This window comes from Nuphar pumila, chromosome 4 (assembly GCF_984573655.1).
Source record: "Nuphar pumila chromosome 4, dmNupPumi1.hap1.1, whole genome shotgun sequence".
In the NCBI taxonomy this organism is placed as follows: domain Eukaryota; kingdom Viridiplantae; phylum Streptophyta; class Magnoliopsida; order Nymphaeales; family Nymphaeaceae; genus Nuphar; species Nuphar pumila.
In genome coordinates this window covers 106,204,108-106,222,338 of record NC_143252.1, presented here as the reverse complement: position 1 = coordinate 106,222,338, position 18,231 = coordinate 106,204,108, and the positions used below count along the sequence as shown (strand labels likewise).

Genomic DNA, 18,231 nt, shown 5'->3' with positions numbered 1-18,231 from the left:
AGCATGCTTCTTTGAAGCCTTTTGAGTGGAATATATATTTTTCCTCTTCCTTTGGGTGCCTTACCACTTTAAGTGGTTGTGTTGTTCTTTTGCCCATTAGTGGCTATTTGTGTATGTGCGTGCTCTCTTGTTTTGCTCTTGGAGACTTCATCCGGCACTTCATTACAGTGTTGCCAAAACACTGCATTGGGAATGGAATTGGCAGTCTAAATACCACATTTCAACATCATTTACAAGATGTTTTTGGCAACTCCATCCTCAGCATCATGTTTTGCCCACAAATGGGATGGTGTTTCCATCTCAATGCAAGGCTCCCAAACAGAGCCTAAGTCGACCCACTTTGAGTTCACTTGTATCTTTGGATTCTTCAGCAGTCAGAAATGGTTGGCTGGGCATGCCGGCTGTTGTATGGTTGGTTGAATGCATGGTGCACCTATAGCAAGGTATACACTAGTGATTTGTAGTGCTTATGCATTAAATTGCTTGCAATTGGGGCTGGTAAATGAGCTGAACGAATTAAACAGAGGGCTGAGTTAAAGAAGGCACTTTTCAAAATTGAGAACAGAATTTGGACTTTAAAAGATGTACACCCTAAATTTATTGCTCGCAAGCCAACATCCGCACTGTATGAGCCTATATGAGTTGAGCTGAAACTCATTGTTAATGAGCCTAAAATCACAGCTCAAGCTCAACCCACACGTTGTTCAGCTCGGGTTTGGGTCATGATTTTTATGCCTATACCTGGATATCTGGTTGGTTTTGGGTCAGAGGTCAGATACAAACCCAACCTATTGACCGCCCTTGTTTCATTTGATCGGGTGCCTTCATCTATGTACCCTCACAACTGCCCTTGTTTCCATATCAAGTATAAGCAGCGGAGGTGGGCGTAGGCTTTATTTTTTTTATGCATATCTCTCTCTCTCTCTCTCTTGCAGAAACATCACACACATTTAGAGACGTACAGTCACGTCTATGCAGCGCGACCTTGATATTAAGACGGGGAGATCAGCAAAACTACAAACTAACGATATTTGATTTTCTTTCATGGTGGAAAAGTTGAAGGTAAAATTACACAGCGACCCTGCAAGCTGCAACCAGCATATGCTTTCACAAACTCAAAATTGATTGGAATCCTTTGTTGCTTTTCTTATTTTGTCTTTTTCCCTCTCGCCAGACAGGTTTTGTTTTTTTTTGTTTTGCTTCAGTTGCAGGCGAGGTCGTAACTCACAGAGCCAATCAGTTCTGGCCCTTTCAGCCGTTTATTGTTCTCGAAACTGCAGACACACCATCAATCAGTACATAACAAAACCACTAACCAAACACCGTAGAACTCCAAGACATCACACAAAATGGCAAACTTGCCACCACTCAACTTAGGCCCTAGTCCCATTTTTCATATATTCATGTAATCAAAGAATATCCCACAAAGAACCGGACCAAGAAATGATATATATATATATATATATATATATATATATATATATATATATATATATAGAGAGAGAGAGAGAGAGAGAGAGAGAGAGAGAGAGAGATGATTGGTCTCACCTCTTTTCCGAGAACTTGGAGAAGGAACCAGAAGTAGGGATCGTACCACACAGGTCGTTGTCCGAAACCTCACTGGCAAAAACCGTAGTACTTGCTGTGTCATGTAAAATAATCATAAAGGAGACTATATCGCTGCAACACTTTTTTTTTTAACTGTATACTGAATTAGTGATGTTGAAAATGATAACCAGGTCCCTCATTAGGGGACCTCTAAAAAGGACAGGGTGGTCATTTAATTTGAAGCTACAATGGGCAACAGCCATAGTCAAAGAACTCGTATATCGGAATCCTATCATTTCTCTATTGCACCGAGCATGTGTTGTGGTTATAGGTACTGCTCGTATTGGGACTCTAAAATGGGTACCACTAACCTCAATAGCAAGACAGTGAAAACCTATTGCAAGATGACCAACTTTAGATTTTACCCTTCATCTGATGAAAGCTTTAGGGAAAAACAAGGAAGGGGGCGAAAAAAATTACAAGATTTTCAAGCTCTTGAGCTGTGTAAGTGCTCTGGGGATCTTGCCTGTCAATCTGTTCCTGTTCAACCTTCTGAATATTCAAATTAAAATGTTCCCATTAGTGAAAAACACAATGTGACAAGGTTAAAGACCATTTGTCATAACTTGGACAAGCCCATTTGTGTAAACAAACAAAAGGAACATGGGCCCCTTACAGAAATCTCAAAGAGGTTAGTCTTCTTAGGGATGGAGGTATGGTCCCTGTGAGATTGTTATGGTACAGGTCCAAGCTTATAAGACTCCTCAGATTCCCAAGCTCTTCAGGAATACTGCCAGTCAGCTGGTTCTTGTAGAGCTCCCTGCATGGGGAAGCGATAAAGTTTGATTCCCAAACTTGAGAAAACTCACATCATTTCTATGAAGTGATTCCAGTCTTTTGCTCCTTTCCCATTGTCAAGTGCCCCTCGGATCTTTGGGAGGCAAAAGAATGGCAGATGAGGACTGACCAACACCAACAAATCGTCATATAGAAGTTCGCTGATGAGTTTCAAGTGATGGTCTAAACCCTCATGCTACAAGGGCATTATCGTCATTTAAGATGAATTTGTGACTAAATTGACCTCAGAGAAGGAAGAAATTCCTTACAGGTACTGGAGACGCTCCAACCTCCCTAGCTCTGGCACCAGCTTTCCTGATAACCTTGCATTCCCGAGGTCCCTTTCAAAATCATGAAAAATGAAATGAAAATGGTGGAAAACTCAAAAGGGTAATCTTGTCACTGTAACTCCTCACTCTGTTATGATTATGAATCAGATAGAAAGCCAGAAGAACAGACAGGGATGAATGATATGACGGTATTACCCTTCTTTATCTAAAAAATTACCAATATATTGCCCATGAGCAGTTTGAAACCCCAAGTTGGAAGAGCACAACAGGAATTTCAAAATGAAGATGGTCTTCTCCATTCATTCAGTTTCGTGATTAAGGTCGCTCTATCAAACGGTACTTGTTAACAGAAGCAAGATTACTGTTTTTTTTTTTATTTTTTATGTAGTAACATTATGTATAGCATATAACCCATTAACTAAGATGACCAACAAGATGAGATGGTGATGATGGTAGAGAAGAAGAGAGCTTTACAGTCTGGTGACTCTGTTATCTTGGTCACAGGTGACATGAAACCAGGTACAGGGGTTAACCAGTGTCGGATCCCAGCTCTGGAGCACGTTAGCAGGGTCATGGAGGGCTCTTCTAAGTGCATAGAGAGCGTCTCCTGCATAGAGAAAACAGTGAAGAGTTCTTTTACTCGATCTGACAGAACTGCTTAATGAGGATGGAAAAGGAAAAAGAAAAAATGGAAATTTTACCTTCCATATTGGCTTTTAGGGGGCTGAAGATAGTAGTTAGCAGAATCCCCATAAACCACAAGGCCATTGATGAGAGAGAGAGAGAGAGAGAGAGAGAGAGAGAGAGAGAGAGGAACCCTTGTTTTGTTGGAACAATTTATAGACCCAGTCTAGAAGTGGTAGTGGAAAATAGTAGATAAAAATATAAGCACTAATTTCTACAGGTGGTAGTGGAAAATAGTAGATAAAAATATAAGCACTAACTTCTGAAACACAATTTTTTATTTTGAGGAATCTGAAGCACAAATTTGTTGGTTTACCAAACCTTTAGAATTGAAAATACTTTCCAGGGTGTCATGCTTCTGGGATGCACATTGGGATTTCTGACTGCCAAAAGATGGCTGTATGGGGTCGTTTGGAACTTGATGGGGTTGAATGTTAGCAAGACATATATCTCCCCCGTTCATCTTGAATTTGACAATCTAGATTTGTCTGTTAGTATATTGTGGGCCACAACATGACTGTTGTTTTTTATGTACAAAACACTCGTATTCAAAATAAAAACGTTTTAATTGTAAAAAATTAAAATGTATGATGCTGTCATTAATGCACTACAACAAAGCAGTAGATTAGCGACGACCACATTCTGTCGCTAATTCATCGTTAATAGGCGTAGCGACGGATTAGCGACGACGAGGCGACGATATGCTTACGTCGCGAATTTTTCGACGCTAACTGGCAACAGATTTATTCTGTCGCCAGGTCCGTCGCTAATTGCGACGGACTAACGAGCGCTGTATTCCATCGCCAATCCGCCGGTACTAAATGGCAACCACGGCTTGACGACGGATTTACTTCCGTCGCTAGATTTATATGAATAGCGACGGATGGTTCCATCGCTAATCCGTCGCAAACACGAAAAAAAATTAAATTTTTTTTTTGAAAATTAAATACCGAGAACGGTACAATTTATATTTCCTGTACAATTTATATTTCTTGTAAATAAAAAACAAACCACAAAAAAAAATCCATATAACAAGAATCTACAACAATTAATCGTTCCACCTTAAAATTAACAAGTTTAATTATTTACAATTCAACAATTACAATTAGGAAACATAAAAAAATAAAACTTCTTCAACACAGTTCTCTAATCATCGCCAAGATTTTGTGCGTCTTCTTGTTCATTGTCTTTATCTGTCCCTTCAGCTCCGCTACGCTGATTATCGCTAGCCGCCTACACAAGAAAAGAACAGTCAGTATTGATAAACAAAATATAATGAAATAAATTACACACTATATGTGATTCTATCATGTGCTCATGTGTGATCTAAGGCAATAAAAAAACTCTATATGTGATTCTATCATGCTCATATGTGCTCTAAGGTAGGCAAAAAATTATATATGTGATTCTATCATGCTCATATGTGTGCTAAGGCAGTAAAAAAATTGAATATGTGATTATATCATGTTCATATGTGTTCCAAGGTAGCTAGAAAAACTCTATATGTGATTCTACCATGCTCAGATGTGCTTTAAGGCAGGCAAAAAACTATATATGTGATTCGATCATGCTCGTATGTGTGCTAAGGCAGTCAAAAAATTGAATATGTGATTATAACATGCTCATATGTGCTCTAAGGCAGGCAAAGCAAAAAAATTTATATGTGATTCTATCATAAATGATTTATGTTCTAAGGCAGTAAAAAAACTCTATATGTGATTTGTGCATGCTCATATGTGTTTTAAGGTAGTCAAAAAACTGAATATGTGATTATAACATGCTCATATGTGTTCTTAAGCAGTCAAAAAACTGAATATGTGATTATAGCATGCTCATATGTGCTCTAAGGCAGGCAAAAAAACTTTATATGTGATTATAGCATGCTCATATGTGCTCTAAGGCAATAAAAAAACTCTATATGTGATTCTATCATGCTCATATGTGTGCTAAGGTAGTCAAAAAACTGAATATGTGATTATAACATGCTCATATGTGTTCTTAGGCAGTCAAAAAACTGAATATGTGATTATAGCATGCTCATATGTGTTCTAAGGCAGTCAAAAAAACTTTATATGTGATTCTATCATGCTCATATGTGTTCTTAGGCAGTCAAAAAACTCAATATGTGATTATAGCATGCTCATATGTGCTCTAAGGCAGGAAATTTTTTTTATATGTGATTATAGCATGCTCATATGTGCTCTAAGGCAATAAAAAAACTCTATATGTTATTATAGCATGCTCATATGTGCTCTAAGGCAGGCAAAAAACTCTATATCTGATTCTATCATGCTCATATGTGCTCTAAGGCAAGCAAAAAGTTATATATGTGATTCGATTACGCTCATATATGTTCTAAGGCAGTCAAAAAACTGAATATGTGATTATACCTGAGAGGGACCTGGAATCGAAGATCCCCTGTTCAGAACAAGATTGTTGATCTCATTTTGGAGAAAGGGGGCGACGGTGTCATGAAAGTAGTTCTTCAGTGATTCCGTAACGATCTGGCGTACATCATCACCGGAAAAAATAGTCTGCTGCTTGGAGCTTATGTCAGCGCAAGAAGTCGGTGAGCCGTAACTGGAAGAAGCAATAACTGGTGAAGTGTTCATATTACTCCCAAACCCGAACACACGACCTTTTTTGGGTTCACCTGCTGCAGTCACCCATGCTGTAGGATCAAATGATGGATGCTGAGTAGCGTCATCGCCATATCGCTCTACCATCTGTTGCTCATATGCCTCCTACAAAATAATGTTTAAAGTATTCATTAATAATTAATGATAACATTATGATAACTTGCATATATATTGCAATGATTATTAATAGAATAAATACATACCGTTGTCGTTCTCGCCTTCTCTGATACGAAGACTCCCATGGTCTTCTGTTTATGTGTTTCAACAAACACATCCTTATATGGTACACTGCCTCATTTTTCTGCTTCCTGCGAAGTTAAATGACAAAAAATTTAGTACACAAGTTTGCAACAATACTTATAAAATTAATATTATATATTGATGAGTTATCATTTTCTTCAGGTGACTCCCAAATGTCTTAGATCCACCTGTGTGTAGATGGGCTTCGGGCATCTTCGATCGATTTTGTGCAGCCTTCGCAGAGCGATTTCTAAATGCATCTCCCGCCCACTTATCGCACATTTCATCCCAGTAATCTCTCCTGATAGTAATAGGGCCATGGCCCTTCCACAGTAATGGATCATCTACTACGCCAGATGCTTTTTTTGCTGCAGTCTTCATAGTGTGCAACATGTCTGCAAATCGATTAGCAGTCACCTTCTGCCATACCTTCCTTGCATCATTTTCTTCCACCGTAGTTGCGAAGCGATTCGAAGCCTACAAATATTTTCAGAAAGTTAGTAGACATTACTTAAATAAATTAAATATGAAACACATTAACTATGAGGAACAACTGTATACCATGAATGAGGACCACAATCTGTCTAACACCTCCTTTGGGTTCTCTTTCCATTGAGCAACCGGTCCTGGTAGATGTTGAAGAAGTGAATTTCTAATCTCCCGTACTACTTCTTGTGGCTCAAACCTCGTGCTGCACATGAATTGTTACACAGTAAATATCAATATAAAATATTTATAAGATATGCAATAATTGAAAACAAAATACTTACGGTCGATTATCGATATACACTATTCGAATGAGTCTTCTTGTGCCAGCCTGAGAAGACCCTATTTCCTGTGTTGGCTCCTGACTTGTGTGATCAACTGGTGTAGGTGGGTCGTGTACAGGCGCAACATCATCTGTAAAAAAATACGTTAGAAATTCTCAGAATGCGCATTTGAACTAATCACGCATCCAATTAGTTATATGATATACCTATCACAGGAGCCCGTGAAGATGAAGGCTGAGCCTGACTACTACTGGATGAGCGACCACTATAACCTCCACGAACTATATTCTAACAAATAACATATGTCATACAATATATTCAAATAATTCACATCAAGTATTACAATAAATTCAAGTCATTCGCATCAAGTATTACAATAATTCAAATCATTCATATCAGGTACTGCAATGCATTCAAGTCATTCACATCAAGAATTGCAATGCATTCAAATCATTCGCATCAAGTATTACAATGCATTCAAATAATTCAAATCATTCACATCAAGTATTGCAATAATTCAAATCATTCGTTGCATAAATTATAATACATTCAAATAATTGAAATCATTCACATCAAGTATTGCGATACATTCGAACCATTCGTATCAAGTATTACAATATATTCAAATAATTCAAATCATTCACATCAAGTATTACAATGCATTTAAATAATTCATATAAAGTATCATAATACATTCAAATAAAATTTTTAATCATTCACATCAAGTGTTGCAATATAACTCATGCATTTGCATCAAGTATTATAATACATTCAAATAATTCAAATCATTTACATCAAGTATTGCAATGCATTTGAATCATTCGTATCAAGTATTACAATACATTCAAATAAAATTTTTAATCATTCACACCAAGTATTGCAATACAGCTCACATCAAGTACTACAATGCATTTAAATAGAGGTTTGTAGTATAAGATTTTGCTCACTAGCTTGAGAATTCTTCCTCGTCACTAGTTTGACTTTATTCTTCTTCTTCTTCTTCTTCTTCATTGTTTGCCCATCCACTTGGTACATCATTTGGATCACATTCCTCTATGAATGTTTCATCGACCAATGAAGATATAACATGCATATCATGCGCAACATCATGACCATAAGCGAAGTCATAGACATCATCTGATTGATAGTAATCGCTGTCTTCAGCTAACTCATCTTCCTATAACTGATCATACTCGGGGTATAGTTTGGACTTCACCTTGCAAACTGCCCACCATTCATTTCTATTTGACTTTTTTATACTCGGATATGAAGTATAATAAACTTGTTGAGCTTGCGAGGCTAATATGAATGGTTCATATGTTCCAAACCTGGATTTATGATTCACCTTCACAATGCCTGAAGCTTTGTCGAGTCTTGTTGCAGTTGGATCAAACCAATGACACTTGAATAAAGTAACCCTATTATTCATGCCTAAGTAAGTCAACTCCATTATTTCCTCTATAACACCGTAGTAATCATGTTCATTTTCACCGTAACTGCTACCCTTGACACACACACCACTATTTATCGTTGATTTGTTTATACCGTAATCTTTTGTATGGAATCGATAACCATTTACAATATACCCGTTGTAACATTGCACAACTTTGGTCGGACCATTTTCTAAATCACATATTCCTTGATCTTTAACATCACCATGATGAACCTACGCACAGACATAAACAATGAGGTTCTACAAATCGATTATTCTTACAAATCTTGCAGGGACACCTAATCCGACCTGTGGGATCCACTGTACTGACACTTGCCGTTGCAAATTCAATAAAACTGTCAACACCATCCATATATTCATGCGATAACTCATTGTCCACTATCCTACGATACCTCCATTCACGGTTTGCAGTCATTTTCTTATGATGTTACGAATAATAGCCTAACGAATTAAAAAAGAACAATCAGAATGCTACGATGAAGAACATATCAAATTTATCATGCAATATATGATGTCATACAATAACAAGAATTTTGATGCATGCATTGATAACTTAATATTTTCATGTGCAAACTATTCATGACACGATACAATCGTTTGAAATGAAACATGCTTTCATTATACAATTTCACATGAAAGTCATAATCAAATTGAAAGTTACATGCAAGCATGGATACAATTACATCAAACATTGCAATACATCGTAATCATTCATATCAAACAAATGGTAAACATGTACCTGCAACAAACACACTTCAATATCTCACTAACTACTACCATGCCTAGCATAGACTCCGTACTCCAAAAATAAGAACACTTCAATATTCATACATTAAAATCATGCTCAGCATGATCTCCAAACTCCAACGAAGCAACCCTAAATATCAATAACTAAGTGAGTGTGTGAACAATAAAGTGTTACATCTAATAAATTAAATAACATGTGATACAATTGCATCACTTATTCACCACGGGTATTTACCCGATTTGCATTGTTTTTGACACTTACTTACCACAGGTGGCTGAGCACGAGCTGGTTCCGTTGAAAAATCTACACAAAAAAACACTGTTTTAAAATGAAGTCACCACGAAAAAAAACTGTTCCGACAGGGGGTCGACCCCCTTACGAAACATAGGGGGTTAACCCCTTTACGGAACGTAGGGAGTTAACTGACCCCCTGTTCGGGCAGGGGGTCGACCCCAGCCTTTCCGCCAGTGAGTCGACCCCATGCCAGAATAGCAGGGGGTCACTCCCCTGCCTGAGCAGGAAAGGCTTGACCCCCTACCTGTTACGGCAGGTGGTTAAACCCCCTGCCGAAAAGGCAGGTGGTTAACCCCCTGCCCGGGTCGACCCCCTGCCGGAAAGGCAGGGGGCAAGGGTCCCCTCCCGGTTCACGCAGGGGGTTAACCCCCTGCCGGAAAACGCAGGGGATTAGCCCCCTGCCGGAAACAGGAGGGGGTTAATCCCCTGCGTTTTCGGCAGGGGGTTAACCCCCTGCGTAAAAATGGGGGTTAACCCCCTGCCAGAAACGGCAGGAGGTCAACCTCGAGCCGGAAAACGCGGCGGGGGGGGGGGGGGGGGGGTCCTTTACCTTTCTCCGGGCGGCGGGGCCGGCGGACGGTGGGACCGGCGGACGGTGGGACCGGCGGACGGTGGGACCAGCGGACGGTGGGACCGGCGGACGGTGGGACCGGCAAACGACGGGAGTGTGACCGTCGAACGGCGGGAGCGGCGAAAGAAGAAAAGGAAAAGCTGCCTGGGATTAGGGTTATTCGAAAGTTAGCGACGGCTTAGCGACAGATTAATTCCGTTGCTAAGCCAACGTCAATCGAATTTACGGAAATAGCGACTGACGATATTCTATCGCCACATCCGTCGCTAAGTAGCAACGGACTAGATTCCGTCGCTAACTTCGTCGGTAAATGGTGCGACCGTAACGACAAAACAGTACGTTGCAACATCCGTCGCTACTTAGCGACGGACTGAGCGACGAACTATATTCTGTCGCTATTTTCGTAAGCTTAATTAATTATAGCGACGGATTTTTGTCGCTCGCTAATCCGTCGCTAAGTAGCGACGGAAAGATTCCGTCGCTAATGTCCGTCGCTAACAACGTATTTTCTTGTAGTGATGAGCACATGATACAAATCACAAAAAAGGAAAAAACCAACAAAAAAAATGAGCATCGTGCTTAAACCTAGTCTTTGGTACGCATGTCCATACAATATCAATGAGTTGAAACTCATAAGTGCAGTTGTTTCTACTCAATTTGACACCATTGATGTGATCTACATGTTTGATTTATTTAAAAGTTGACCCTTGAATAATTCAGTTTTTTAAACAAGTAAAAAATTCAATGGTTGTAATTTTTTCCACTCAAAATATAATTTTTATTGAAAAAATGCGATTAAAGTGTTGGTTTTATTAAATCAAGCATCTAGATCACATTTATGGTGTCAAATTGAGTCAAAACAATCCCTACCCATGAGTTTTTAACTCATTGATACCTATTGGTATTAGTATCAGAGACTTATATATATATATATATATATATATATATATATATATATATATATATATATATATATATAGAGAGAGAGAGAGAGAGAGAGAGAGAGAGAGAGAGAGAGAGAGAGATATGGTTAGGTGCTTAATGAAATATGCTTAATGGGTTTTTCTACTCTTTTCAATATTTTTTTTCGCAGTTTCAACCTCTTAAAAGTGTTGGGCATGATCGATTTGCGAGAAATCCACACTCAATGAAAAAGTGATATTTGGAGCCTTGAAAATTTATAAAGACCGTTGATTTTTTGAATCTTATAATAAAACACTTAAGAGCTGATCCCTATAAAATCAACTACATAGATCACATCTATAAGGTCAGAATTAAAAATAAAAAAACAAAAAAACCCTGAAAAACTCATTAAGCACTTACCATTAAAATAGATAGAGATCTAGAAAGAGATTATTGATCTGGTAAAATATAATCATTAGCCGTTCTATTTGGTTTTGTCATGATTTTCATCTGGAGGCTCGGTTTCATGAATCATCACGGGCTCGCTTTGACAACATGATCCAAAATCGTGTATTTGCAAGTATCGCACCAACTGGCTCTCTCCTAGAAGTCCACCAAAAGATTTACTTCACGTGACCTTCTTGACCACCGTCACAGACAGAATCCTGATCTAGTGGCCAATTAAAATTAAAAACTCATTGTAGGTCAACATATCCTGACTGGATCTTAGATCCATCCAAATTGAAGCAGAAGGGGTCCAGAGAAAAAATTATCAGGCTAAGCTTAATTTGTCATGATCCCACCCACTGGCTGTGATCAAAGACAACAACTGGGTCATAGTCATACTCCACTGTGCAGGCTGTGCTAGGGGTCCTGACCCGGTCCATTCAGTCATGATCATGCTGAGCTGTTGTTTAAGAGGAAAACCATCAGATTTCTAAATCAATGGCCAAGATTCCCTTCCACATGTTCCCCTTGCATCATTGCAATGGAAATTGGAAAATGACTTGATTAGTGACTGACATTACTGTACCCTAATTGCCCATAAACATATCAAGGCACGTTTGGCATCAAGTGAAATGAGACAAAGTTCATAAACTCAAAGGTGAAAAGCGACCAATTTCATGAACTCAAATGAGAAGAATGAAGTTCCATGAATTTTGTCATGTTTTCAAATAGATTAATGGCAATAAACTTTCGAAAAATACATACATTTTCTCATAATGGATATAAAGTTTAAAGCTGACAGGTCAAGGGCCATTTGGCTGCTTGCCCTATGTCAGAAGACAAAAGTTTATCATTCCAACGTTCCTTTTGTAGGTATGCCATTGCCAGAGTATCCCTTCTGGAAGGCATTGGTGATGGTGAAATGATCATATGTGATCCTAAACTTTTCAAGATCTTGACCCTACAATAACAATCATATCAAAATCTAACTTTTAGGACTGGAAAACAATTAGATGAGCTATCACACAAACCGTTGATCTTAAGAAATTGACGGCTCATATTGATCGTTTTCTGTCTCTCAGAGATATTCATCAATTAAGCTTTTCGGAATTAAAAAAGGCATTTAAAAAAAATGGTAAATAAAACCATGTTGGGGTTGGCCCGCATGGCGAGCCAGGTGGTTGTGAAGGCATTGAGATGAAGGTGCTAGATCAAACTAAACTGGCGTACATGTATATTCGTAGCTTTCAAAGGTGGGCTACATACCCAAGGTTTGCCTCCTAGAATCTGGGTTTATTAAGTGGCCCGGTTAAAAATTAGGGCAAAAAAAGAACTGAATCACCAATGGGGGCTCGGCTTGTCGGGTAGGTGCACATCACCTTGTGTAGGAACGTTGCAAATAGGGACGGCTCAAGACAAGTTGAGGCCCTGACATATTTTATTGGAAGCCCATATTTCATCATATTTTTTTTTCATTGGAGGCCCTCAGCATGTGCCATGTTTCATTGGAGGCCCTCAGCATGTGAAATATAAGAGTTACATTTTATTTTTTTTCATTTGAGGCCCTAAGCAGTGGCCTCAAATCTCAAAGAGGCCAGCCAGCCCTGGTTGCAAGTTCAAATCCCAATGGTATCATTGTATAACTGGTAGGGCTGGGTCTGCCTAACCCCAGCTTGCCTTTCAAAAAAAATAAAGAACTGAATCAATTCAAAGAAGTGGGAAGATGTTACTACAAGATTTAAGGGTTTACTGTAAACATAGTGAAACATAAGTTTTATATTTCAGGGCAAAAAAAGAACTGAATCCTTCTGTCTCATCTTTATTAGGGTTAAGATTTGGTCAGGTTTTCATGACGATTCAAATGATTTTTTCCTCGTTTTTAGTTGTTTTTAATGAAACTGTTGACAATAAGCTCCTCTCACCTCTCTCTCTCCTTGATTTAAGGGATCCTATCTCATCTCATCAAAACGATTACAGAAATATCTCTGTATATCAAGTTGGTTATGGAAACTGCATACCATTGTGATAATTTCCAAGTTAGTTCATGTTGTACATTATAAATATTGTATCCCTGGATGATTCAATGATAAGAAAAAGAGAGTGAGAGTGTTTACCGTGGACGTAGGTCTAGAATGACTGAACCACGTTAATTCCTTCTTGTGGCAAATCGTATTCGCAATCGCAACAGGTACACAATGATACCTGCAAATCGCTACATGGTGGTATCTCATAAATCGCAACAGGTACACAATGATACCTGCAAATTGCTACACGGTGGTATCTCATAAATCGCAACATGGTATCAGAGCTTAGTTGATCTCTAGCTGCTGCGTCCTTCTCTCATCACTATCAAGTGTTCCTATTTGTTGTGTGTGTCTCCTCCTCATGGCGAACAACTCGTCAGGACAACCTCAATCTTCATAATCAACGAAACAGATCCTCATTCAGGATCAATTACCTAATACAAAAATCACATCGATGTTATTGAATGGTACAAATTATCTTTATTGGTCCAAATTTGTTTCCCTGTACTTAAACGGTAGATCTATAAGCTCAGATATATTAATGGAGAAATAACTAGGCCAAGCATAAATGACCCCAAATATCATGATTGGGGGTCTGCCAATGACCTTGTTATATCTTAGCTTCTTAATTCGATGGAAACTTGAATTGTTAAGGGTTTTTTATTTTTAAATACCGTCCAAGAAATATGGACCACTGCTGAAGAAATGTATAGCGAGCAAAACAATATAACTCGTATGTATCAGTTGTTCTGCGAGATTCATAATCTCAAGAAGGATACTCAAGGTTTCTTAGATTTTTTTGGAACAATGAAGTGTCTATGGGATGAATATGAGTCTTATACATCCACATGCACGAATATGATTTCCTTCAAAAATCTTCGTGAAAAAGAAAAGGCATTCCAATTGCTCGCTGGGCTCGGAAATGAATTTGATCAAGTTCAAAGCCAGATTTTGTTATTAACTGAATTACCATCGGTTAACAATATATGTTCTATCATAATGAAAGAGGAAACTCACCGTCGAGTAATGAATGTAGAAAAGTCTCTCTTTGAAGCATCCGATAGAGCTCTTTTTACTGATGTTGTAGCTTGTGCAACAAAAAATTATGAATCATCACGACACAAACCAAGAAACAAGATTTCTTGTACCTTTTATAAAAAAAAATGGACATACCCAGGATAGATGCTAGAACCTTCACGATAAACCAGGAACTTCTCCAGCTCGACGTCCTCATAAAGTCATACCATCCGATTATGTGGCTACCACTTCAAACCTGAATGATAAAGTTAGCTCAGAAGATCTGTCTATTCAATTGAAGAATATTGTCGAGCTTCTTAAAACCGTTGGTTAGAAAAATGATCAAGTAGCTATGACAGCCTCCACTCATCTCAGTCAAATCTAGGTACTATTTCTGCTCTTCACAATGATAAAAGTTGGGTCATTGATTATGGAGAAAGTGAACATATGTGTTCGACCATAACCAATAAATCCAGGCTAAGACCAATTTTCGGCAACAAGCATGTTGTCATTGCAGATGAAACAAAAGTTGAGGTAACAAGTATTAGTATATTTCAGCCGTTTGATCGTGCAAAAGAATTGGATGTTATGGTAGTCCCAAGCTTGTCAGCTAACTTATTATCTGTGTCAAAAATTATCAATGAGCTTAATTGCGATATCACTTTCTCACCATATGATGTGATATTTCAGGACAGGGCGACGAAGAATGTGATTGGTAAAGAAAAAATTTCAGATGGTCTTTATGTGCTTGGAAGACATGAAAGGGCCATGCTTGCTGAAAAATATGAAGGATGTATGTGGCATAAACGCCTAGGACACCCGTCAAGCCAGTCGTTGAACATTTTGTTTCCTGATTTTTAATTTGATTGTCATTCGTGTGATGTTTATAGATATGCTCGAATGACTAGACTTCTTTTTCCTAGACCAGATAATGTTGTTGAAAGACCATTTGATCTAATTCATACCGATGTATGGGGACCTTGATCTCCTGTGACATCTTATTCTAGTTTTAGATATTGTCTTACATTCATTGACAATTTTTCAAAGGCTACTTGAATTTATTTGCTTAAGACCAAAGATAAAGTCCTTAATAAATTTAAAGAATTTTTCTCTATGGTAGAAAACCAATATGGCACAAAAATCAAGATTCTAAGATCTGACAATGACACTGAGTATAAAAATACTCAGTTTGACAAATTTGAAAAACAAAAGGGTATAGATCATCAATTTACCTGTGTAAGTACTCTTCAACAAAATGGAGTAGCCGAAAGGAAAAATTGTCATTTGCTTGAAGTTACCAAGGCCCTGCTATTCCAAATAAATGTTCCAATTTTTTTTTGGAGTGATGCAGTTCTGATTGCTTGCTACATTATTAATCGTCTGCCTAGCAGGATCTTAGAGAAACACTTTCTCTTGAGATTCTAAAGGGATGAAAACTCAATTTAAATCACATGAGAACCTTTGGATGTGTTGCATTTATAGCCAAACAAGGATCAGATAAACTTAGCAGTTGTGCTTCCAAATGTGTCTTCTTGGGGTATTCTGCTTCTCAAAAGGAGTATAAATGCTATAATGTTGAAGAACATCTTTTTTATATCCAGATATGTGAAATTCAACAAAAATGCTTCATACTTTCAGCAAAATCAATGACAGGGGGAGACAATAACTAGGGACATATTTGAGAAAAACTATCCTCAGGAATGAGTAGTTCTGCCCATGACCGACACATGTGAGGAAATTGCAACCAGCATAGGAAGAACTTTGGATTCATCGCAAGAGGCAAACTCTGAAATAAAAAATACTGAAAATCAACCATTGCTAAGAAGGTCAGAGCATCAATCTAGAGCTCTTGTTCATTTAAATGATTATGTTACATTCTCAGTCATGTACCCTATTGAAAATTATATTGGGTATCACAAAGTTAGCAGGACTCATAAAACCTACATCAGTCACATTTATCAGATTAAGGAGCCATCTTCATATGAGGAGGCTAGAATTGATCCAATATGGGTTCAAGCTATGAATGAAGAGTTGCAAGCTCTTTATAAAAACAAGACTTGGGAAGTTGTTCTATTACCTCTTTAAAAAAAGGTAGTCGGATGTCGCTGGGTATATAAGATAAAGCATAACAACGACAAGACGATAAAGAGATACAAGGCCAGGTTGGTGGCTAAAGGGTATACTCAGACTCAAGGTCTTGATTACGATGAAACCTTTGCTCTCGTTGCTAAAATGAATACCGTCAGAATTCTTTTATCTATTGTTTATAACTGCAATTGACCTCTCTATCAATTAGATGTCAAAAATGCTTTCTTACAGAGAGACTTAAAAAAAGAAGTATATATGAAACTTCCACCTGAACATCCTAAAGAAGAAAATACCGACAAAGTATGCAAACTACATAAGGGCGTTTATGGCTTAAAACAATCTTCCAGGTCATGGTAACATCGATTGAGCAATTGCTTGGAACAACATAAATTCGTCAGAAGTAATGCTGACAATTCAATGTTTGTCAAAGGAGAAGGAAATCATTTGGTTATTATCTTGGTATATGTGGATGATATCATTTTGACAGGTACAAATAATGAAGCCATTTAAGAAACAAAGAGGCTTCTGCATGACACCTTTGACATAAAAGATTTAGGCAAACTTTGCTACTTCTTAGGCATTGAAATAGCTCATTAAAAAAAGGGCCTCTTTTTATCTCAAAAGACATATACGTTAGATCTTCTTAAAAGTGCAGGAAAAATCAGATGCAAGCCTGTAGAAACTCCGATGAAAAGTGGACAAAAATCTATTATCTCTCCTGATGATGTAACAGTTAATAAAGAATGATACCAGAGATTAGTTGGAAAACTAATCTACTTAACTATTACTCGATCGAATATTACATATGCCGTCAACCTCGCAAGCCAATGCATGCATGCTCCTCAGGAACTACATTGAAAAATTGTAAATCGAATATTGCAGTATCTGAAAGGAATGTCAGGCCAAGGATTATGCTACAAACAGAACAATTATCATCAAATTCAGGGGTTCACAGATGCAAACCGGGCAGGAAGTTCAGACAAAAGGTCTACCACAGAATATTGTGTATTTGTTGGGGGCAATATGGTTACCTGAAAAAGCAAAAAGCAAGGGGTGGTTGCCATATCTAGTGCAAAAGTTGTTATTCCAACCTTGTGAAAAAAGGATTTCAGAAAAGAGACTTCAAGCCTAGAGGCACATTTTTAAGATCGCTATCTTTAGAACTTCAATCGCCTCATTTCGGGAATTCCGAAGATGTGAAAAAGGGTTTTGTTACGACTGAGTTCCCAGGATACAACTAGGCTTGAACCTCAAGAGAGTCATTGCTTTGCAAAAACAAATGACCTCTCCCACACATGAACTCTGCAAGCCAAACCGAGAAGAAAGAAAGGAGAAAACTGGAGAGTCAGAAATTCTGATGTCTTCAAAAGACGAAAATAGAAGATATTTATAGACTTTTAGAGAGGCCAAAACGTTTTGTGATTAATGAGATTAATGGCCGTAAATCTGACAGTTTGAAAATAGAATGAAAAGGTACCTGAATGGTCACCCACCTTTGACTGTCAATCAAAGGCCTTCAAAACCATCCAACAGTCACAAAGTGCCTTAAACTCAATATAAATGTTATTAAAACCTTTCAAATGACCAGATATCTCAAAACCGAAAAATCAAAACGGACATTTGTGCCTCATATGCACCTCGCACCGCTGCGAGCGTGCGAAGTGCTCCATCAAAATGC

The 18,231-nt window shown here is 38.1% G+C and overlaps 1 protein-coding gene across 1 annotated transcript in view; it reads right to left on the bottom strand.

The window, feature by feature from the left end:
* Window positions 1-1,201: 1,201 nt before the first annotated feature.
* LOC149840429 (uncharacterized) overlaps window positions 1,202-18,231 on the bottom strand; it is a 33,952-nt gene continuing 16,922 nt past the window's right edge. The window contains exons 5-10 of the mRNA XM_090005067.1: window positions 3,150-3,376; window positions 2,655-2,726; window positions 2,225-2,368; window positions 2,029-2,100; window positions 1,549-1,620; window positions 1,202-1,274 (exon numbers count right to left, since the gene is read on the bottom strand). Coding sequence (XP_089861193.1) covers window positions 1,202-1,274; window positions 1,549-1,620; window positions 2,029-2,100; window positions 2,225-2,368; window positions 2,655-2,726; window positions 3,150-3,376 — 660 coding nt within the window. The remainder of the gene's footprint in view (window positions 1,275-1,548; window positions 1,621-2,028; window positions 2,101-2,224; window positions 2,369-2,654; window positions 2,727-3,149; window positions 3,377-18,231) is intronic.